The following is a 23,586-nucleotide window of genomic DNA, read 5'->3' on the forward strand; positions in this document are numbered from 1 at the left end:
ATTATTTTAATGTACATATCACATTTTAGAATATTTGCAAATCTATATTTTTATCGAATGTTAAATTCTTAACAATTTCCTCACACGCCCACGCATATATTAGAAGAAGAAGACAATACGGAGAAGCATCAACCGCCAGCCACACTTTGTTTGAGAAAAGAAAATGGTAACCTTAAGCGTAATGGCCATGTCCAACTATTCAACAGCATTGCATAGGAAGATCTATTCCCCAGTAAGTCGTTACATGACCGCAGTGGCTGCATTGGCAAAACCTTCTGGAAAGACACTTTCAACTAGTACTGAGGACCATTGGAATTACTGTCATCAAATGCTTCCAAAGGTTTCGAAAAGCTTTGCTGCTCTTGTGCTGCAAATCCCTCAACCCCAGCTTCGCGATTCGGTAATACAAATTACATCACACATTATATCCCCCCCCCCCTCACTTGTTACACCGTTCTGTTTATAAATTTAATGTTTTGTTTGTCACAAAAGTTTTGTAACTTTTTTTTATCTTCATTCATTTCTAAATTTTCGTAACTATTCTTTTTCTTTTCCGCAGATTTGTAATATGTATCTTTTACTCCGTAATCTAGATACAATTGGTACGTGCCTACTAATCATTTGTTTCGTTAATATACAGTATATGTGTGTATATATAGTTCACTGAGAATTTATATATTAATCATTTTTACCCTTCTGTAGAGGATGATATGCAGATACCAGCTGATGTCAAAACACCTGTTTTGTCTGATTATCATCATTTTCTATCTGATAACGACTGGAAATTTATATGTAAGATATCTTTGCAATTAAGATTGAAAATGCTTATTACATCCTCCAAAGTTTATGTGCCCTAACAATCCCCGTTTATAACTCAAAAAAGATGTAGGAATTTTAGTATGTAAATTTTCTGTATAGTTGTGGTGATTAAATAGTTGTTATTCAATTTTTTGTATAAAGGTGGTACCAATGCAGATAGAGAACTCACACAAGGGCATCATCACATTCAAGCCGCTTTTATGAACCTTGACAGCAGGTGTAATATCAAGATCTTATTTATCTTATATTTTCTTCTTACCATTGAATTATATTCACAGATTTTTTTTCAATACTACTACACGAATTTTAAAGTGAATTTCAAGTATACTTTAATAATTCATTTTTAAAATTTTTAATTTTTATATTAAATTTTAAACATTAAGTTTTTATATAGAATAAAAAACAATTTAAAATAATTTATAAAACTATATTGAAACTTTAAAATAGGTGACAAATCCGGGACCCCAATATAAAAAATTTAATAGGATAGAGAAAGTATATTTTAATTTTAATGATTCATATGTACACAATAATTATAGCTCATAAAGCATGATATTTGATGTAGTTTTTTGAATTTACCCGATGATGTCTCTCTATCCATTATTTTGCAGTTCTCAGGAGATTATTTATGATGTTACAAAGAAAATGAGCCAAGGAATGGCAAAATTTATGCCCAAGGAGGTATACACTTAAAGCTTTGAGTTTATCAAATTTAATTTTATTTTACATATAAGTGTATATATTCTTATTGGTGTGGTCAGATAGAAACAATGAGCGAATATGAAGAATATACAATGTTCGTGCATGGCCTTTTTATGTCTGGGACGTTGAAACTGGGTCATGTCTTGATTGGAGAAGATTTAGCTGATGATTCACTCTCCCTTTCAATGGCTTGCTTGCATCAGGTAAGATTATTTATAATGATATGTGTAGACGACCCCTGTTATGTATTGTCAATATTTTTTTCGAAATATTGATTAGGACATGTGTTTTTTATATGATTCTATTATTTTAAATGGATAGGTTGATATAAATGAAAAGTAATCTGTAAATACATAATTAATACTGAATTAATTGTGTCCTAAAGTTGACTGGTTAAAACCATTGACGCCACGGCCCAAAGTAGGTCGTCACAGTCACGGCCCAATATGAGTTTTAATAATCCGAGCATACTATCACGGCCACGACCCAAACTGGGTCGTGTAACCCACGGCCCGAAATCAGCTACGTGATAAGCCCGCCGAGCAGGGACTGAGGTCCACAAGGAAACCTGCATCGAATCCAACATGTAAACGAACTCTCCTATGAAGGACCCAGAATCCACCGTCTAGGAGAGTCCTACTTACCATCCAAGTAGGATACTTGTCCACCAAGTCTCCTTACCCTAGTCTAACCCTAGACTCAACATCTATATAAAAGGCTCTACCCCCAACCTAGAACTACGTTTTTGGCTTGATTCTCTACAACATAGAGATTCGTAGGCATCTTGCGAGTACAGCTAGTCCCCACCACGAAAACAACCATTAAAGCTCGAATTTCAACAACCCTAACATTAATTATAATCACAACCCTAGTTTTTATTCCACAACATTTGGCGTCGTCTGTGGGAATACAACAACGACCATGATACTTACATGGAGCAGAAACAATGGTGGAACCGACAATCCCATCCCATCACAAACAATCTCATCGATAGTGGAGATACTCCTACACTCAACCTATACCACCACTCAAGGTGGAGGAACCCCCGTAGGGGCATCTGAGGCTTAACCTCAAGGGACGAATCCCTCAATCCAAGATCCTGATGATCCGAATCCACCATTCATTGAAGACATAATGAATGCTCATATCTCAAGAAAGTTCAAGACGACCACCATCAAAGCGTTGATGGTACCGGTGACCCAGCTAATCATGTCAGGTCGTTCTCTAACGCCCTATTGCTACAGCCCGTAGACAACGCTATTAAGTATCGGGCCTTTCCTCAGACCTTGTCGGGTATGGCTCAAAGATGGTACATCCGTCTACCCCCTAACTCAACTAGGTCTTTTAGAGAACTAAGACAAACCTTCATCAAGAAATTTATTAGCGGCAGAGTGCACAAGAAAAGTTCAGCCTCCCTCATGGGTATTGTGCAAGGAGCATAGGAGTTCCTGAGAGATTACCTGAATAGGTTCATGAAAGAAGCCCCGAAGGTCCCGGATCTTGACGACAAAGTAGCTATGATAGCACTACATCAAGGGACTAAAGATGAGTTCTTCAAGATGTCCCTAGCTAACCGCCCTTTTAATGCATGTTACAGCTCCAAAATAGGGCCATAAAATACATCAAGGTGGAGGAAAGCATGAGAAAGACAGTGGTAAACAATGAACCCATTCTCAACAAGAAGCGGAAGACAGACCAAGAGTACGACGCCAAGGAAAAGTTTCTCCTTCCAAAAAATCAAGGACCAAGGTTTACTGAATACACAAGGTTGAATGCGCCAAAGAGCCAAATACTGATGGAAATTAAGAAAGATAAAGATTTCAGATGGTCGAAGCCACTAAGAGGAGACCCCGAGAAGAGAGACAAGAACCAATTTTGTAGGTTCCATAAGGACGTTGGTTATGATACCAACGATTGTAGATAGCTCAAGGACGAGATCAGGTATCTCATTCGAAGAGAAAAATGCGGAAGATTCGTCAAGAACAATGATGGAGGAGGCCCCAAAAGGGATAACGACCAATGGGTAACAACAAAGGTCGAAACCCATAGCCCAGAAGGCCAGTGATCAACATGATCTCCAGAGGGCCTATTGGATTTTAATCGCAGCGGGGGCATGGCAAAACACTTTTACACATATAAAATCCAAATAAAAGCATATAAATCGTGGTAAAAATGAGGGATCGAATCTAACCTTTAAAATAATTCGGAGACAACGATCAGAGATCCTTAGCAGTTGCTCCTCAAGTGTGAAACACTCCACCGGTATCCACCAAGAAAACGATGTTAAGGAGGTGGAGAGAATTGGGTTTTCCAAACTTTTTGGGTTTTGGGGTTCGAATAAAAATAGGGTCTATAATAGTATATTTATAGGCAAAATTTTCAGCTGAAATTTTTCCATAAATAATATTATTATTATCCCATTTATTATTCTCATTAATAATTAAAACACCTTTTAATTATTAATCCTTTTTCTAAACACTTTAGAAATAATTCTCTCACTTGATTTAATTTTCAAAAATTAAATCCTTAATTAATAATATTAAGAACTTTTCTTAATTAATTTATAATCAATTAAATCTCATTTAATTAATTATTACATTTGCCAATTAATTATTTATTTTACAAATAAATAATTATTATCCATTATTAATTAATTCCTCCACCATTAAATCATTCTCTTTTTATGGTGTGACCCTGTAGGTTCAATATTAAGCCGGTAGTAGAAATAAATAATAATAAAACTATTTTATCATTATTTATATAAATTCTCTAATTTATTAAATATGATTAATTAATTAATCACATTTATTCTACATCGTGAGGGATACTTCTCAGCATATCGCGACTATCCGGATAATATGAATTCACTGCTTAGAATACCAAGAACCTATTCAGTGAATAGTTACCGTACAATAAACTCCTTCTACCCTACAATGTCCCAATTAAATACAAGGCATGGATCTCGTGTCAAGCCTATCTAATTTAATCACTTGCTTACCATTTACTATGCGTAGTTCTATGCAAATTAGAAACTCCTTTCTAATTTCATTCACTCTGGCCAGAGATTCCTGAACTAACATAAGTGGATCAGCCTTGAACATTCGCTTCCTTCACTGGAAGGGGTAGATCCTATATTGATCATACATTATCTTCGTGTATAAATTCCTATACCCAGTAGAGCCCTAATAATTGTCCCTGGAGACTAAGAACTAAACCAAAACATAGTTCAGTGTACACAAGATGACTATGATGACCTCAAGTCTAAGGATACTTGTACAACTATCACTATGTGAACAACTGCTGACACGTGAGTGAACTCCATCAGTTGTTCAGCTGTGCGAGTCATGTTCAGTGAACTTATTCTATAATAAGCACCTACATACTAGCTATAGTGTCACCACACAAATGTCTATGAGAACAGACATCCTTCATAATGAAGCAAGCATAGTATGTACCGATCTTTGCGGATTATTAATTACCAGTTAGTAATCCTATGATCAGGAACTATTTAAGTTTAGAGTTATCATCTTTTAGGTCTCACTATTATGATCTCATCATAATCCATAAAAAGCTTTACTCTAAACTATGGTATATCTTATTTAAACACTTAAATAGATAAAGCCTGTAATAAAAACAAAACAAGTCTTTTATTAATATCAATGAAATCAAAACAGATTACATAAAAGTTATTCCTAAATCCTCATACATGATTGGACTTAGGACATATTCCTTTCAATCTCCCACTTGTAATAAAGCCAATCACTCTGGTATCTAATACCCATCTTGTCTTTATGACGATCAAAGTGACTTTCATAAAGTAGCTTTGTGAGTGGGTCTGCTATGTTGTTATGTGTGTCAACTCTAATTCAATACAATACAAGAAATGTTACCGCGCTCCCACTAACCCTTTTGTAGACACATGGTTCATCTTCGTTTTTGATAAAATCAAACTCTTTGATTGTCTCATCAAAACGAATGTTCCATCTTTCGAGAAGCTTGCTTTAAACCACATATGGTTCGTAGCAGCTTACACACTAGGTTTTCATTTCTCTTGGAAAGAAAACCATCTGGCTATTTGCCAGATCTCATAGTCGTAGTAAGCAGCAATCGCAAGCAAAATCCGAACTGATTTTAACAGGGCTATAGGTAAAAAGTTTCATCAAAGTCAATCCATTGCCTTTGTTTGAATCCTTTTGCCAAAAGCCTGGCCTTAAAGGTCTCCACCTGGCCATCTGCTATAATCTATATTTTGTATACCTTATACATAGATTCCATTTCGGATTTCATGGCACTATGCCATTTCTCTGAGTCAACAATACTCATAGCCTCATTATAGGTTACAGGGTCGTCATCATCAATGATCGACAACTCATTGTCATTCTCAATGACAAGGCCATATTACCTCTCAGGTTGGCGAGACACTCTCCCTGATCTATGAATGGGCTGTTCCACAAAAGGTTGTTCAGTCAGAACAGGTGTTTCCACTTGAACCGTAGTAGTTTGTGTTTCTTGAACTTCATCAAGTTCAATTTTGCTCCCACTATTTCCTTCAAGGATAAACTCCTTTTCCAAGAAGGTAGCATGTCTGGAGACAAACACCCGATGATCGATGTAAAAGTAATACCCTAAAGTCTCTTTAGGATATCCCACAAAACTACATTTTACGGATCGATATTCCAGCTTATCTGGGTCAACTTTCTTGACATAAGCTGGACATCCCCAAATCTTAACGTGTTTAAGACTCGGTTTCCTTTCTTTCCATATCTCATACAGAGTTTGAGGAACAGATTTGGAAAGCACCTTATTCAGTAAATATGCTGAGGTTTCCAATGCATAACCCCATAGGAATACTGGAAGATTTGCATAGCTCATCATGGACCGAACTATGTCTAACAAAGTTCGATTTCTCCTTTCAGATACCAATCTGGAGGCGTCCACTGGGAGACTATACCATTTACTTTGAGATAATCTAGAAACACTCCATTAAAGTATTCACCACCTCGATCTAATCGAAGAATTATAATACTCTGTTTGGTTTGTTTCTCCACTTCATACTTATACTCTTTGAACTTTTCAAAGGCTTCAGACTTGTGTTTCATCAAACACATATCCGAATCTAGATCTATCATCTATGAAAGTAATGAAGTTTGAAAATCCACCCATGGCTTGCTTAGACATTGGTCCACATACATCTGTGTGTACCATTCCTAGCAAATTTGCAGTCCTCTCTCCATGTCTACTAAATGGAGACTGCAGTGCCACTATGAAGTGAGATTTTCATCATCCCTTTTCTTTTATTAGTTTGTTCAATCTGAAGTAAATTATGTCACATTTATACAGACCATTATTTAAAGTACCACGTCCATAAAGAATATTATCTCTAAGAATAGAACATTCATTATTCTCAATAATAAATGAAAATCCAGCCAAGTCTAATATGGGAATAATATTCCTCACAATCGAGGGAACAAAATAACAATTATTTAAAATAATAGTCTTGCCCGTAGGCATAAGTAAATGAAATGATTCTACATCTTCAGCAGCAACTTTTGCTCCATTTCCCATCAGTAGAATCACCTCATCTTCCTCAAGAGTCCTACTTCTCTTTGGTCCCTGCAACGAATTGCAGATGTCAGAACCATAGGCGGTATCTAATACCCAAGTAGAAATTTGATTTAATGACATATTCACTTCTATCATGAACATACCTGAATCAGAAGCGGTAGTCTCACTACCCTTCTTCTTCTTCAATTCTGCAAGGTAAACCTTGCAGTTCCTCTTCCAGTGCCCCACCTTGTTATAGTGAAAGCAAACAACTTTGCTCTTGGGGTCTTCAGCTTTTGGTGGAACCGGCGTTTTTTCACCTACTTTCTTCTTATTGGAAGAGTTCCTCTTCCTTTTCTTAGGATTGGAACCTTCACCAATTAGAAGAACAGAACTCTTCTTAGGGGGAAAATTCGATTCCGCAGTCTTCAACATGTTGTGGAGTTCAGGCAGGCTGACATCCAACTTATTCATGTGAAAGTTCACAACAAACTGCGAGAACGAACTCGGAAGCGATTTCAAGACTAAGTCTTGGCTCAGCTCCCCATCCATGGCAAAACCAAGTTATCCAAGACATTCAATCAAATTGATCATCTTAAGTACATGGTCATTCACCGATGATCCCTCAGACATCCTACAACCGAACAACTCCTTCGATATCTCATATCGAGCTGTCCTCCCCGCCACATCATACAACTCTTGTAGATGCATTAGGATAGTGTGAGCATCCATATGCTCATGTTGCTTCTGTAGCTCAATGTTCATGGAAGCTAGCATGATGCATTGAGCAACATTTGCATCATCTATCCACTTACGATACACAACATGTTCATCATTATGTGCATCACTAGCAGGTTCAGTAGGCTTAGGTGAGTCAATCACGTATTCCAGCTTCTCAATCCTGAGAACAATTCTCAAGTTTCGAAGCCAGTCAGCATAATTAGGACCAGTCAATTTGTGAGCATCCAGTATGCTCCTGAGTGATAGTGCAGAAGACATAACGTACAAAGTAAATCTGTAAATGATAAACACATAACAACACTTAGTAAATATTCGATTTCATTTTAAAACACTATATGAATCGGGTCTTTATTCATAAGTGGCTCCCACTAGTTTATCTAATTTATCCAAACCCCTACGTGAAAAATAAGCATTCATAATGCTAGTGGGAATAGAGATCCTATATTCCATTACACAACCCCGGCTGTGGCACGAAACGCCATGTAATGTTCAATAGGCAGACAACTCTTGTCAATTACATCTAATGTTATTCCCTAATCAAACTTTAGCCTCTTGAATAATTGAATCATGGCTGTGGCACGACAAACTCAATATTCTAAGTTAAGTCTAACCCAACATTCCGTACAATTGAATCAGTCCCCAAAGGCCCACGGTTGTGGCACGTAACGAACTTTAGATTCTTATTCAATGTACACATCTCTATGTAATAGACAAGTATTTTTTTATTTCGAAATCAAAGCCCTCGGCTGTGGCACGAAATGACAATGATTCAAAAATAAGAACTACTTTTCTATCATGTTGGAAGGCTTTGACCGACACAAGCCCGTTGTGTCATTGGCCAATTACTACTTGATATTATTTAATTTTAGAGGGATTATATTACGTTACAATCATAATCATATTATAAAGAGATTCTTCCTTTTAAATTAAATATTTCAAATTAATAATCAATAATCAGATGATTCCCTGATCGGGTGGAGCATTGTCAAGTGCGTCACTTAATAACCCTTTCTTACAGATAGAAATCTGTTGTTGACAGAATCATTCTTTCTCTCATATCGAAAATTCATATTCAATTACGTGTTTCATAAACACAAGAATCTCATGATTGTATTCATAATATTATTCTTAAGGTTATGAAACAATTTCACTATACTAGGTTGTCTAACAAACGCCTTATGTTCATTTAAGTTCACCTAAATCTATCATCGCATGATAAACAAAGCATATATCACATATATCAACATGAATAAACATCAAGGTAGGCATGTTATATCATCTAGCACATTAGTCTAAGCATTATACATCTCTATGTATCACATGAAGCATTTAAAAGCAATTAAAAACAGTTAAAAACAGCTTTAAAACACTTTCGGAAATATAAACAGTTCAAAACTTTTATATAAACTAAAATTGATCACTCTATTAGATCCGTCTCGGAAAAACGAATCCAACGGTATATTGCACGCCTAAAACGGAGTTACGAAACTCCCAGAAAATCAATTTTAATGTAAACAGTCGGGATGTAACGCATTACAGGAACGCGTTACAAGGCCTGTAACACATTCTGGTGATGCGTTACAGCCCTTTTAACCAATTAAAAGGTGTAACGCATTCCGTGAATGCGCCACAGGGTGTAACGCATTCCCGGAATGCGCGACACCCTTTTTTTTCTTTTTTTTTCTGCAGCAGTCGCCGTCTTTTTCCTCGGAAAACGAGCCGCCTGACACCACTGTTCTCTGTCTGCCTCCTTTTCCGTGCAGCAGTACAACACAGATAATACAACAGCAGATGCAAAATATATACTTACAATTTATATATATATATATATATATGATTATTTAATTATGAATTTAATTACAACAACTTCAAAAATTCATAATAAAAAATCTATACATCATAAAATTATGAAAAAAATACCCAGACGATCCACAACACTTGTAGAACCCAGATCAACATTCAAAATTATTCTGAGAAACGATTTCTCATCAGACAAAATTAATCCATGATATAACTTGTAAAAATCATAATTAATTCATACAAGCACATAAAATTCTGAAATTTTTACCACAGATCTATATGCATACGACCTATGCTCTGATACCATTGTTGGATTTTAATCGCAGCGGGGGAATGGCAAAACACTTTTACACATATAAAATCCAAATAAAAGCATATAAATCGTGGTAAAAACGAGGGATCGAATCTAACCTTTAAAATAATTCGGAGACAACGATCAGAGATCCTTAGCAGTTGCTCCTCAAGTATGAAGCACTCCACCGGTATCCACCAAGAAAACGATGGAGGAAGGAGGTGGAGAGAATTGGGTTTTCCAAACTTTTTGGGTTTTGGGGTTCGAATAAAAATAGGGTCTATAATAGTATATTTATAGGCAAAATTTTCAGCTGAAATTTTCCCATAAATAATATTATTATTATCCCATTTATTATTCTCATTAATAATTAAAACACCTTTTAATTATTAATCCTTTTTCTAAACACTTTAGAAATAATTCTCTCACTTGATTTAATTTCCAAAAATTAAATCCTTAATTAATAATATTAAGAACTTTTCTTAATTAATTTATAATCAATTAAATCTCATTTAATTAATTATTAAATTTTCCAATTAATTATTTATTTCACAAATAAATAATTATTAGCCATTATTAATTAATTCCTCCACCATTAAATCATTCTCTTTTTATGGTGTGACCCTGTAGGTTCAATATTAAGCCGGTAGTAGAAATAAATAATAATAAAACTATTTTATCATTATTTATATAAATTCTCTAATTTATTAAATATGATTAATTAATTATTCACATTTATTCTACATCGTGAGGGATACTTCTCAGCATATCGCGACTATCCGGATAATATGAATTCACTGCTTAGAATACCAAGAACCTATTCAGTGAATAGTTACCGTACAATAAACTCCTTCTACCCTACAATGTCCCGATTAAATACAAGGCATGGATCTCGTGTCAAGACTATCTAATTTAATCACTTGCTTACCATTTACTATGCGTAGTTCTATGCAAATTAGAAACTCCTTTCTAAATTCATTCACTCTGGCCAGAGATTCCTGAACTAGCATAAGTGGATCAGCCTTGAACATTCGCTTCCTTCACTGGAAGGGGTAGATCCTATATTGATCATACACTATCTTCGTGTACAAATTCCTATACCCAGTAGAGCCCTAATAATTGTCCCTGGAGACTAAGAACTAAACCAAAGCATAGTTCAATGTACACAAGATGACTATGATGACCTCAAGTCTAAGGATACTTGTACAACTATCACTATGTGAACAACTGCTGACACGTGAGTGAACTTCATCAGTTGTTCAGCTGTGCGAGTCATGTTCAGTGAACTTATTCTATAATAAGCACCTACATACTAGCTATAGTGTCACCACACAAATGTCTATGAGAACAGACATCCTTCATAATGAAGCAAGCATAGTATGTACCGATCTTTGTGGATTATTAATTACTAGTTAGTAATCCTATGATCAGGAACTATTTAAGTTTAGAGTTATCATCTTTTAGGTCTCACTATTATGATCTCATCATAATTCATAAAAAGCTTTACTCTAAACTATGGTATATCTTATTTAAACACTTAAATAGATAAAGCCCGTAATAAAAATAAAACAAGTCTTTTATTAATATCAATGAAATCAAAACATATTACATAAAAGTTATTCCTAAATCCTCATACATGATTGGACTTAGGACATATTCCTTTCAGGGCCAATGACCGTTGGAAGAACAAAGAATTCTCGAAAGGCTTATACCAGAGAGGTGATGATTATAGTCGGAGACGTACCCAAACGTGCCAAGTCTGAGATGTTACTGGAGTTCGGTGATCCCGACCTTGATGGTTTGAAATTCCCTCAGGATGATCCCCTAGATATCACCTCGATAATTGGTAATTGCCCTGTCAAAAGGGTCATGGCTAACAACGGAGCTTCCGTGGACATTTTGTTCCATGACACATTTCTAAGGATGGGGTACACTGACTCCCAACTGACCCCCTCTGATGCACCCATCTACTGGTTTAACCAAGTAGAATGTCAAGTAGAGGGAGCAATTCGACTCCCCGTGACTATTGGAGAAGATCCCAGAGAGGCCACGCGGATGCTAAATTTCCCGGCTGTTAAGGCAACCTCTACCTACAACGCAATCAGGGGAAAATAAAGATCCATAAATTTTAAGTCGTGCGCCCATATAGTACTCAAGTCCCAACCAGAAACGGTGTCGAAGAAGAGAAAGAAGATCATAACATGGCCCGAAGTTGCTATATAACAGCACTTAGGCTCGATGGAATCGGGGGGCATGTCCTCCCAATTGAAGACATGGATGTCCGAGAGAATTGTGAGAGTCGAGGGAAGCCAGCTAAAGACTTGGTCCCAATTTTCTTACACCCGCTAGACCATGATAAGGCCACGTACATTGGAATGTCCTTGGGAAGACCCCTAAGGGACTAATTAACAAAGTTCCTATAAGAGAACAATGACATGTTTGCTTTGAAAATGACCGACATACCTGGGATTGACTCCACCCTTATAACTCACAAGTTGAATGTCGATCCAACTTGGAAAATCGTGCAGCAGAAGAAGATAACCTATGCATCAGATAGGATGGAGGCCATTAAGTAGGAGGTTGAGAAGCTCCTTGAAGTTTAATTTATCGAGAAAGTGCAATTCCCCGAATGGTTGGCTAACCTTGTGATGGTAAAAAAACCAATGGAAAGTGAAGGATTTGCATTGACTTCACCGACCTCAACGATGCATGCCCTAAGTAATGCTACCCTATATCAAGGATTGACACCCTGATCGATGTCACTACTGGGCACGAGATGCTTAGTTTCATGGTCGCTTCAGCGGTTACAATCGGATTAAAATGCACAAGAATGACACTAGCAAGGTATCTTTCATTACTGACTTTGGTGTTTTTTTCTATCTTGTTATGGCTTATAAGCTAAAGAACACAGGAGCTACCTATCAAAGGTAGGTGAATAAGATATTCGCTCACCTAATCAGAAAAACCATGGAAGTCTACGATGATGTTATGTTGTTCAAAAGCCTAGCCAACGTCGATCACATTGATCACCTCGGAGAGGCATTCGAAGTGTCGAGGCACCACAAGATGATGTTAAACCCTGCTAAATGCGCCTTCGGCGTTGGGTCTGGAAAGTTTTTGGGCCACATGGTCCCGAAAAGAGGAATTGAGGCAAACCCCGATAAAATAAAAGCAATCCTAGACATTGAGCCACCCCACTCCATAAAAGATGTTCAGAAATTTACAGGGGGGATTGAGGCATTGGGAAGATTCATTTCGAAGTCAGGAGACACTTCTTTTTCAAAACTTTGAAGAAGGTGAAGAAGTTCGAATGGACTGCTGAAATCTAAGTGGCCTTTGAACAGTTGAAGGAGTACATGAGTAAAGCCCAATTTTTGGCCAAACCAAGTCCAGAGGACATCCTTTACATGTACCTTGCGGTCTCTGAGCAGGATATGAGTGTTGTTTTGGTGAAGGAGGAACAAAAGGTTCAAAAGCCTGTCTACTATGTAAGAAAAGTGCTCCGCGGAGCCGAGTTAAACTACTCCATCACTGAAAAGTTTGCGCTCGCCCTCATAATAGCCTCCAAGAAGCTACGACCGTACTTTCAAGTACACAAAGTAAAAGTCCTGATAGACCAACCCTTAAGAAGCATTCTTCACAGCCCTAGAGCGAGTGGAAGGCTAATCAAATGGGCAATTGAGTTGGGAGAATTTGATATCAAGTATAAGCCTCGGACAACCATCAAGGCTCAAGAATTATCAAACTTCATGGTTGAATGCCCCATTCATGACCAAGAAGTCGGGGTTCTCCAGTTTGGCAGAGGAGAGAAGGATAAAGAAGAAGACTTGACTCTAAAGGAGTATTGGGTTCTCCATTTTGGCGGAGCGTTCAAAAAAAATCTAGTGGTGCATTCCTAGTCTTGAAAAGCCTTGAGGGGTTCATGATCGAATATGATTTGAATTTGGAATTCCCAACTACGAACAACAAAGCGGAATATGAGGCTTTGATAGTCGGATTAGGCTTGGCTAGAGTTGTGAGATCCAAGAGACTTAAAATTTGTGGAGATTCCAGGCTCGTTATTTCCCAAGTCAATGGGGAGTTCGAGGCCAAAGATGATGCCATGGCCAAGTACTAAAGGTCGTGAAAGGAATATTGACTCAATTTGATGAACGGTACACGGAACATGTTCCGAGAGAGAAGAATATTACGGCCGACGCCCTTTTCAAGTTTGCCTCATCTGAAATTGAAAACTATCTAAGAAGTATCTACATCCAAGTTTTGAGGACCCCGACGATTCATGCTATAAACCTGATAGCACCAATTGGTTTAACTAGCTTCTAGATTGACCCCATCAAGAACCACCTTGATATTGGTTGGCTCCCGGATGATGCCCGGGAGCGCGCAAGTTATCAGTAAGAGCGTTGAGGTACTCTCTAATTGAAGGCCTTTAATACAAAGCGTCTTTCATAATCTCATATTTGAAGTGCTTAAGATCTCACACGGCAGAGGAGGCACTCAAGGAATCTCATGAAGGGATTTGAGGAAAACGCTTGGGGGGCAGGTCCCTCGGTCATAAAATAACCCGGTTGGGGTTCTACTGGCCTACAATACTAGCCGATGCAAAGGATTATGTGAAGAAGTGTGATAGATGCCAGAGGCACGCTCCTATAGTTCGACAGCCCTCAGAGAGGCTAACATCCATTAGGTCCCCCATCCCCTTCGTGAGGTGGGGAATGGACATACTAGGTCCCTTTCCTATAGCATCGGGACAAAGAAAGTTCATCGTGGTCGCCATTGACTACTTCATTAAGTGGATTGAGGCCAAGGCACTCACCAAGATAATCATCATACATATTTCTCAATTTTTTTCCTCATTTGCACATCCTCAAGAAAATAAGAAAGCAGAGGTTGCTAATTGAATCATCCTTGATAGACTTAAGAAGAGGGTTGAACGCTCAAGAAACCCTTGGGTGGACGAGTTGCTGCCAATACTCTGGGCATATCGTACTACCGCAAAGTTTCAACTGAAGCTACCCCATTTGAATTGGCCTACGGAGCCGAGGCATTTGTGCCCCTTGAGATCACCCACGGATCACTGAGGGTTGAAACATACGAACCTGAAACTAATGAAGAAGGCATGAGGCTCGCTCTCGACCTCATTGATGAAGTCCGAGACGAAGCCAACACCCGTAATGTAGAGCATCAGCACAAAGCCTCCCTCTACTATAATAGGAGGGTTAAAGAGAGGTTTTTCCATCAAGAAGACTTGGTTTTGAGGAAGATTGAGGCATCTGGAGTTGGCGAGAAAGGGAATCTAGACCCAAATTGGGAAGGACCTTATAACGTCAAAAAGACACCAGTACGAGGATCCTATATTTTGGAACCTTTGGGCGGAGATGAGGTCCCCCCCGGCATGCATCAAAGCTAAGGGTTTATCATGTCTAGCACAAGCAACTTATGTTTCTAGTACTTAGTAATATGCGTGGTAATAAGGTCGATGAAACCAGTTCTATTCTATGTAAGGGTTAAACCCATTTTTCAGGATATTATCTATCTATGCAAGTTTGTTTTGTCATCTTGTCTATCAATGATTTATGTATGAGCATTGGATAAGTGCAAGTCATGAAAGGCCAAATACCGAAAATAAAAGACAAGTAGATAAACAAGCTAATACTGCATAAAAGATAAAAGACCCCGAAGGATCACAAGTCGGTCCCGAAATATAATTAGGAAATAAATTCAGAATATCTTAAGGCCACATATGGCCACGAATAAATAAGTCTTAAATCAAAGCCACAAGAGGCGATCTAGGCCATACAAGGCTGGGAGATTACTCCTCAGAGGAGCTTTCTTCCTTCCTCATTTTATGCCGTCTTGGTGACCTTCATGTCATCTTCATCCTCATTGGTCTCGCTATCAGAGCTCTCCAAAGAGGAAGAGGAGGAACCCTTATTTTGAATCCTATTTCCCTTAACAGGATCACGGACCTTCCCATACAATGGACGTTTGGACGGAACTTTTCCACTTGGGCTTCCTCGAGCAGGGGTTTTCCCCTTGGCTTTGTCACAGACATGCGCTTTTCTCCTGGAGCCATAATGGCTTGAGTTGGAGCTGGAGTGTTGAGGAGCCACGATTGGACCTGAGTCAGGAACTTGGGAGACCACGCTAGTGTCGGATGAAGTCCAAGGAATAGGGAAGTCTTCTGGCTGAAAAACATCAGGATAAACACCATGTACCTTAGTAACGGCTGAATTCCAACCAAGCGACATGTTCACCGGACGCATCTCGTTGTCATGCTGATACATCAGCTGAAGGAAGTCATATATCTTATGGTAGAAATTACCTATCGTGTTCCACTTCATCTTATTCCTCCTTACGAGGCTGTCATGTTGCTTCTGAAGCGCAGCTTTGCTGTCCTCAACCACCATAGCCCTTGACTCCCACTACTGGGAATTCTTCGCCCACTTGTTCTTTGCTTTTTTTAAGGCAATATTCTCTGTCATCAGATTGCGTCCTTGAAGAGCTAAGGCGTTGAAATGATCATTGGTCTGAAAGAGAGTGGACAAGTATCAAGGAGTTAGTGAAGCCTATTTAACCAATCAGAGTAAGCTCAAGAAGAGCCCTAAAATATACTAGAAAAGTTTAAACGTGCTAAAGAATTTTAGCATACCTGGTATAAGGCATGAGCCCCCAGCATGTCCGCCTCTAGAAGCTTGTCGGGGGTGGTGACCTTGATCAAGTCAGGAGCTGTGATGGCACACTTAGACCAGTCTAGAGCAAGTTCCGGACTCCCGATCACAGAGTCTTGGATAAATATTCCCAACCGGGTAAAAAAGGAGTCTTGCTGTTCCCATCAGAACTCCTGACCCTCTTCTTCCCTCCAGAAGACTCCTCCAAGAAAACGGGAACCTTAGGAGGAAGACGGCTTGCTTCTTTAGCAGCTTGATTGAGAATTCTCCGAGTGGGTTTGATCCCCTTCTTGGTAAACTCTGCGTCTATGACATCAGCAGATGATAAAAAACAAGGAAAATATTGGTATAAGAACAAACTTGTTCAAAATTGAAACTAAATAAGTAAAATACCCTCAAGTGAAAGACCACTAACTCCGGCTTCGACTAGCGCTCTCTCGGTCAAAATGTGTCAAAGGTGAGTCCGGCCCTTGTCTCTAATAAGAGCATCTCAAGCATAACACTCGGGAATAGTAAGTTTCAAATGTGATCGGGATGATTAACTACATTGCCAAAACTAGGCACGAAAATGTCTCCCGAGTCACCGTCTTCTAGTTCAAGAATGAAAAATTTATTGTTCTAACCATGATAAGAATCCGGAAGTGAAAGTGAGTTGATAATGTTGTCTACTCCGGGTCTATGATTAATATGAACCCATCCAGCCCTTAACAAGGGAGACTTCTTGAATAAGAAAATTCTCCTAAAGATGGTAGTGCTTAAGGGAATCCCCAATTGATGGCATCTCATTATGAACACAATGATCAAAGTCCATGTATTTGGATAGAGTTGATAAGGATGAGATCTTATCTCTGAAAGCGGCTCCACGATAAAAGGATGAATGGGAAACCTTAGTCCCGCAAGGATAGAACTTCTGAATACACAAAAACGAGTTGGGCTCCAGTCATAGGTCTGGTCGTTATCAAGAGCCATACGAACTTTCATCCCGGGAGGGAAGCTATATATTTGTTTAATATGCCTGAATTCCCTCTTCCTGAGCTTACTAATGTGACTAAAAGTATCAAGGTGAACACTAGATGGGAATTCCTCGACCAAGTCTTGGAACATATTTGACGAGCTAAAACATGTCGAACAAGGTTTCAAAGACATAGAGCAATTGAGAAGCATACCTCGCTGTGAACTTGCCTTGGCTCGAATAGCAAGCATCTCAGATACGGAGGGAGAATGACCGTTGTTCCCACAATCATTCTTGTCGTTGTCATCGTAAGAAGGGTCGTTGTGTCTTTCAGAAATCTTCAAGGAGAGCTTGACTAAAGCTTAAAAAACTTGAAGAAGATAAAATTAGAGAGAACTTGAGAAGTTGAGAAGTGACAAGTGAATAAAAATGAATGCTTTCCCCTCCTTTTATAAGAAAAAGAGGTAACCACTCTGGTTGGTTCGCGTTTGTAGGTTGTTTACAGGTTAAATGCCTATAGATGACTAAAACTACCCGAAGAAAATAGAAAAAATGTCTAACTAACGAATAAAAGCTCTGTCAGGACAGAATCCAGGGAAACAATAGCTGAGTTTATGGAGACAGTCACGAGTACACTCAATTAAAGCTAAGATCAGGGGTTATTCTCTAATTAGGATTAACAACACTAATCTCCCTAATTAAGTAAATGAATTAGGAAACATGGAAATGAACTTCCAAGAAAACTGATTTTAAACATGGGAAAGCTTTTCAACTGTGGTAGTCACTGCGACCACTCTTGGAAGAGTGGACTCGAAAGAATAAGATTACATTTGAAGGCTTTTCAGTCGTGGTACTCAGCGCGACCACTCTTGGAAGCGTGGACTCGGAAGAGTAAGATTACATTTAAAGGCTTTTCAGTCGTGGTAGTCACTGCGACCACTCTTGGAAAAGTGGACTCGGGAGAGTAAGATTATATTTAAAGGCTTTTCAGTCGTGGTAGTCACCGCGACCACTCTTGGAAGAGTGGACTCAGAATAGTAAGATTACATTTGAAGGCTTTTTAGACTTGATAGTCACCGCGACCATTCTTGGAAGAGTGGACTCGGAAGAGTAAGATTATATTTGAAGGCTTTTTAGTCGTGGTAGTCACCACGACCACTCTTGGAAGAGTGGAATCAGAAGAGTAAGATAACATTTGAAGGCTTTTCAGTCGTGGTAGTCACCACGACCACTCTTGGAAGAGTGGAATCGGAAGAGTAAGATTATATTTGAAGGCTTTCAGGCTGAGTAAGAGATGATCATCCAACAAAAGGATAAGGGTTTTTCAAAAAATCAGTCAAGAAGACCATGATCATACCCCCAGCCGAGCTCGGGCATGAAAGACCCCCTAGGCCGAGTGGCCCCCAAGGGAGCCCCTCGGCCACTGTCTCCTAGACGAAGACGAAAAAAAAAGGGTCAAAATTTTCATCCAAGGGGGCACGGTGGCCACCCCTGGCCGAGTGGCCTTCAGGTGAGCCCCTCGGCCACCGTCGCCTAGACGGCGACGAGAAAAGAAGAAAAAATTAAAAAAAATTGAATTTTTTCAGGTTTACTAATTAGTCCTGATTAATGAAAATTAAACAAAAATTAGCCACGATTAGGGCCAGTTAGTCTCGATTAAGGTAAATTAGCGTGATATAGCTTATGATTATCCTATATTAAGGATAATTAGCAACTTGCGCTCAATAATTAACCCCAAATAGGGCCAATTAGTCGTAATTAAGGCCAATTAGCGTACTTTACTTCAAAATTTGGCTATGAAAAGCCCGATTAGCAGTCGTTAACCTGGAATTAGCCCCTCTTGGGGACGATTAGTCGTGTTTAAGGTCGATTAACCCCGATTAGGGTCTGTTAGTGGCTTTCACCTTATAATTATCCTTGATGAAGGTTAAAAGGTGATCACCGCCCGACGTTAGCCCCGATTAGGGTGGTTTAGCATTAAATGCTCTTTAATTAGCCTCCTAAAGGCCTAAAAACTGAAATATCACTTTAAAATGAATAAGTCATTATGAATGTATAGGCCGCTCCACACTTCATATTAAGACTAAACCCAAGAAGGGAAGAAATTAACTTCTAGTCGTGATTAGACCGTTATAACTTCTACGAAAACTCAATAAGTTTTATTGGAAGTTGGGGGCAAATGATATGGATGAAAAGTAATTCGTAAAGACACAATTAATACTGAATTAATTGTGTCCTAAAGTTGACTGGTAAAACCCGTGATGCCACGTCCTAAAGTAGGTGGTCACGGTCAGAGCCCATTAGTGGGTCGTGTAGCCCACTGTCCAAAACCAGCTACGTTATAAACCCACCGAGCAGGCCTGAGAATGAGGTCCACGAGGACACTTACATCGAATCCAACATGGAAATGAACTCTCCTACGAAGGATCTAGAATCCACCGTCTAGGAGAGTTCGGCTTACCATCTAAGGAGAAGACTTGTCCGCCAAATCTCCCTATCATAATCTAGCTCTAGACTCAACATCTATATAAAGGGCTCTACCCTCAAACTAGAACTACATTTTTGGCTTGATTCTCTACAACACAGAGTTACGTATACATCTTGCGAGAACAGTTAGTCCCAGCTGCGAGAACTGTCGTTAAAATTCGAAATTCAACAACCCTAACATTAATTGTAATCAAAACCCTAATTTTTATTCAACAACATAAGTAGAATATATTTATTTGCTATAATGTTCACAAATCTTGAGTTTTAAATGCTAGTTTTAATTCTCAACATTAATTATGTATATCTTTTTGTAACTACAGAAGAGGCACACCATTCACAGCTATTATGAGGACGTGACTGAATTACCGAGGAGAAAAATGTACTGGGTTCGAGAGATATGGAGTAAATACGTGAATAAACTCGAGGTTTTTTCTCTGCATTCTAAGCTGATGAAACTTTTTATAAATACATGAGATTCGTTTAAATATTATGGATCCATATTACTGAAAATTCGAAAGTCGTGTTTCAGTCTACAAATTCCGTACACAATATTTCATAAATATAGATTTCATATTTAATTAGTCATGCCCATGCGGTGACGTATGTAAAACATGTATATTGAAAATTTTATGGGATGACATGTTTTTTTTTTAATTTTTTAAATATAGTGATCTCACGCAAAGCGCAATAGATAAATGATATATTTTTTTTTGAATTATTATCTAAATATACCGATCTCGCGCAAAGCGCAGTAAATATATTTAAAGACGGAGTGCATGACAATTTTAATTTTAGTTTATAACAAATTGAATACTTTTACCTTATATGATATGTTACATAAAACTTAAAAGCATGTCATTAAAACCTATGTAACATGCATTGCTTCAATCCTCTCTCCTAGATCAACCTGACATTTATAAGACGTCCGTTATTTGTTCTAATGTATCCTAGGAGTACAATATTTCAGAAATACACATCTCCCTCTTAAAAATGTTGCTTTTAAGATATATTCTCATATGTTTTGTACAAACTTTATTTGGAGAAGGACTTCCAACACGAGGAAAACTCAATAAAGGCAGTTCAATTGCTGAATGAAATGATCACAAATGCACTGACGCATGTAGAGGATTGCTTGGACTTCATGTGTAAAATTAAAGATCCTTATTTCTTCAGGTTCTACGCAGTGCCTCGGGTATGTATCTACACTCCCTAGTAACCTGTAATGTTTCCATGACTGTGAATGTTCATCTATATTTCTTTTTCGTCACAAAACTAGAGATTTAACAAATGTCGTTGATTAATGTATTTCGTATATACACTTTAAACAGGTAGCTTCTATCGCAGAACTGGCTTTGTGCTATAACAACCTTCAAGTCTTCAGAACTCTTGTCAAACCAAAGAGTCCAGGTAAGATTAGAGTTTGGGATGAATTGTTGTCCGCAGAGTCCTTATAATTTTGTTATCTTAGTTGTAAAACTTCCAGGTGGTCTCTTTCTGAATAATATTGAAATTGTGAATGGTTGAGTGTATTAATTAATAAATAATTTGGAAGGTTTAATTTATGTTATGATTGTTTCTGTACTACTCAACAATTTCTAGTAACTTTCATATATAAATTAATGTTTACTGTCTTTTTGTTTTTCTGTTACTTTTCTAACTATGATGAAACTCTTGTTTTCTTTGTCCAGATCTTAAAGAAAGAATATTTGACAGGACAAATACAATGGCAGATGTGTATGGTGCTTTTTATGATATTTCATGTCTTCTAAAGTCCAAGGTAAAAAGCGTAGAACTGCGGGTATCAAACTAAATGTGCCTCTGTATTACTGTCTAGATGTTCACATTTCATTGTGCTTATGAGTACTATCAATGTGAAATCATTGTAGGTGAACAACAATGACCCTCATGCTGCAGAAACTTTAAACAGACTTGAAGCAATTAAGCAGAAATGCATGGACTCTGCAACCTTAGCCACAAGGTCAATTTAGAGAAATGCACATTCTTTCTAATAGCAGATTACTATCATTCCTCCCTTCTTTCTCAGACCAAAATCAATTGTAAATATCTAAACCTTTCCATTTATGTTTTCCAGAAAATCTGTGATCTTCGAGAGCATTGAAGATATAATATAGTTCTTTTATATGGTGAGTATATATTGCTTTAATCAACCTTCATAAATTTAGGATACCGTAGAGATAGCTGCATTAGCATAAACTTTCTATCAAGTCTGTGGAATTCACATCATGTTTTGGTAAAGAATTAATCTATCAATTAATACTTTCTGTGCAGGATCGTATCTTTCCAAAATCCTCTGGCGGTGATCATGAATCTGTTCTTCATTCTAAGCACAATTGATCTAGCGGACTACAGTCTTTTATTTTCATCAAGTTAGGTTTCAAGTTATCATCCGTATTTTTGCTTGCAAGTGGAGTTTAATATAGCATGCATGTTGCATGAGTAAGCTAGATTATTTGTTGAACTTGTATTTGGTTATTAGAGACTGCAGTATGACTTATTGATATAATCAAATATATATGCACATTTCAATTTTTCATCTCTTTTCTCATTTTCCTGCACTTTAAAATTGTTTTTTTTTTTTTTGCTAGTGTTAAAGATCATATAGTAGCTATTCAAGTTTATAGCACTGATTTTGTAATTACAGAATCGAGAGACCTGTATTGGTGCAACTCTAACTTGGCCATATTGAAATCTAGATTTGAATATTGTCTAGTTGATGACAAGTTTTATATATGATAATCGTGGGCATTCTATACCCAACTCACGAGCTTTTGAAGACCACTTGAACAAATAAATGCCATTCACAGAAAATATGTTTTATGTGCGCCAAGAGATCCTTGAGAGTGTATAGGCGCCCTATCAAGTAGAATGTAGAACATTTGATCAATTACTTCATAAGAGGTGGCGCCTGTGTACCTTTTTACTTGGAAAATATTTCATGTAAAGCTCTCATTTGCGCCTAGGCTCTTCAATAGTATGCTACTGCAAACACACAGTTTCCTTTGAATTTTTACTCGATTTACTTCCATGTGTTTCTCCCAAGACTCCCTTGAACACCAGTAAAACATTCATGCCTTGGAATGTTCTCCAACCTGTTTCTTTGTGCTCTCTTCTCGTACGTGACACACTAACATTTTCATTTCATAACAAATGCATATACTAAATATGATTTATTTCCTCAGATACTCAATTTCTTTTGTTAAGATGCTGTTATATATACATAGTAACTCATAGTCTTCCCATCTTTTTCTTGTGTCCATTGTTAAGATGCAGTTATATATATACAGTTACAATAAAATCTTCCGCTCTTCACACTGAATCAATATCAGCTTCAAATATTTTTAACCCTTTTTATTTCATTATTGCCCGAACATATTGATGAACTTCCACTACAAGAAAAATCGATTCAGACAAAACTTTTGCATTTTTGTTTAATTAAGTGGAAAACTATTGAGCATCAATGTTTAATCAAGTAGAAAACTGTTGAGTATTAAGACACCGTTTCTCAGCGAATGATACAATGGTCAAGAAGACGTTGCAAGGACAATACACCGATACTT

General features: G+C 37.8%; 1 protein-coding gene across 1 annotated transcript; it reads left to right on the forward strand.

The window, feature by feature from the left end:
* The first annotated feature begins 214 nt into the window (after positions 1–214).
* LOC141716991 (squalene synthase-like) lies at positions 215–22,466 on the forward strand. The gene is made up of 13 exons (XM_074519122.1): positions 215–400; positions 560–602; positions 703–792; positions 961–1,036; positions 1,431–1,500; positions 1,581–1,724; positions 20,329–20,433; positions 21,054–21,200; positions 21,337–21,415; positions 21,697–21,785; positions 21,895–21,986; positions 22,101–22,152; positions 22,298–22,466. The coding sequence occupies exons 1-12, from the start codon at positions 245–247 to the stop codon at positions 22,138–22,140; spliced, it is 1,131 nt and encodes a 376-aa protein (XP_074375223.1). The 5' UTR covers positions 215–244; the 3' UTR covers positions 22,141–22,152; positions 22,298–22,466.
* Positions 22,467–23,586: the final 1,120 nt, after the last annotated feature.

Source organism: Apium graveolens, chromosome 4 (assembly GCF_009905375.1).
Source record: "Apium graveolens cultivar Ventura chromosome 4, ASM990537v1, whole genome shotgun sequence".
Classification (NCBI taxonomy): Eukaryota; Viridiplantae; Streptophyta; class Magnoliopsida; order Apiales; family Apiaceae; genus Apium; species Apium graveolens.

Excerpts from the sequence above, each read along its gene's own strand:
- LOC141716991 (XM_074519122.1), top strand. The coding sequence starts at position 245 with ATGACCGCAGTGGCTGCATTGGCAAAACCTTCTGGAAAGACACTTTCA. Across the intron at positions 20,434-21,053 it reads AATACGTGAATAAACTCGAG|GACTTCCAACACGAGGAAAA; the intron begins GTTTTTTCTCTG and ends TATTTGGAGAAG. Across the intron at positions 21,987-22,100 it reads TCTGCAACCTTAGCCACAAG|AAAATCTGTGATCTTCGAGA; the intron begins GTCAATTTAGAG and ends TATGTTTTCCAG.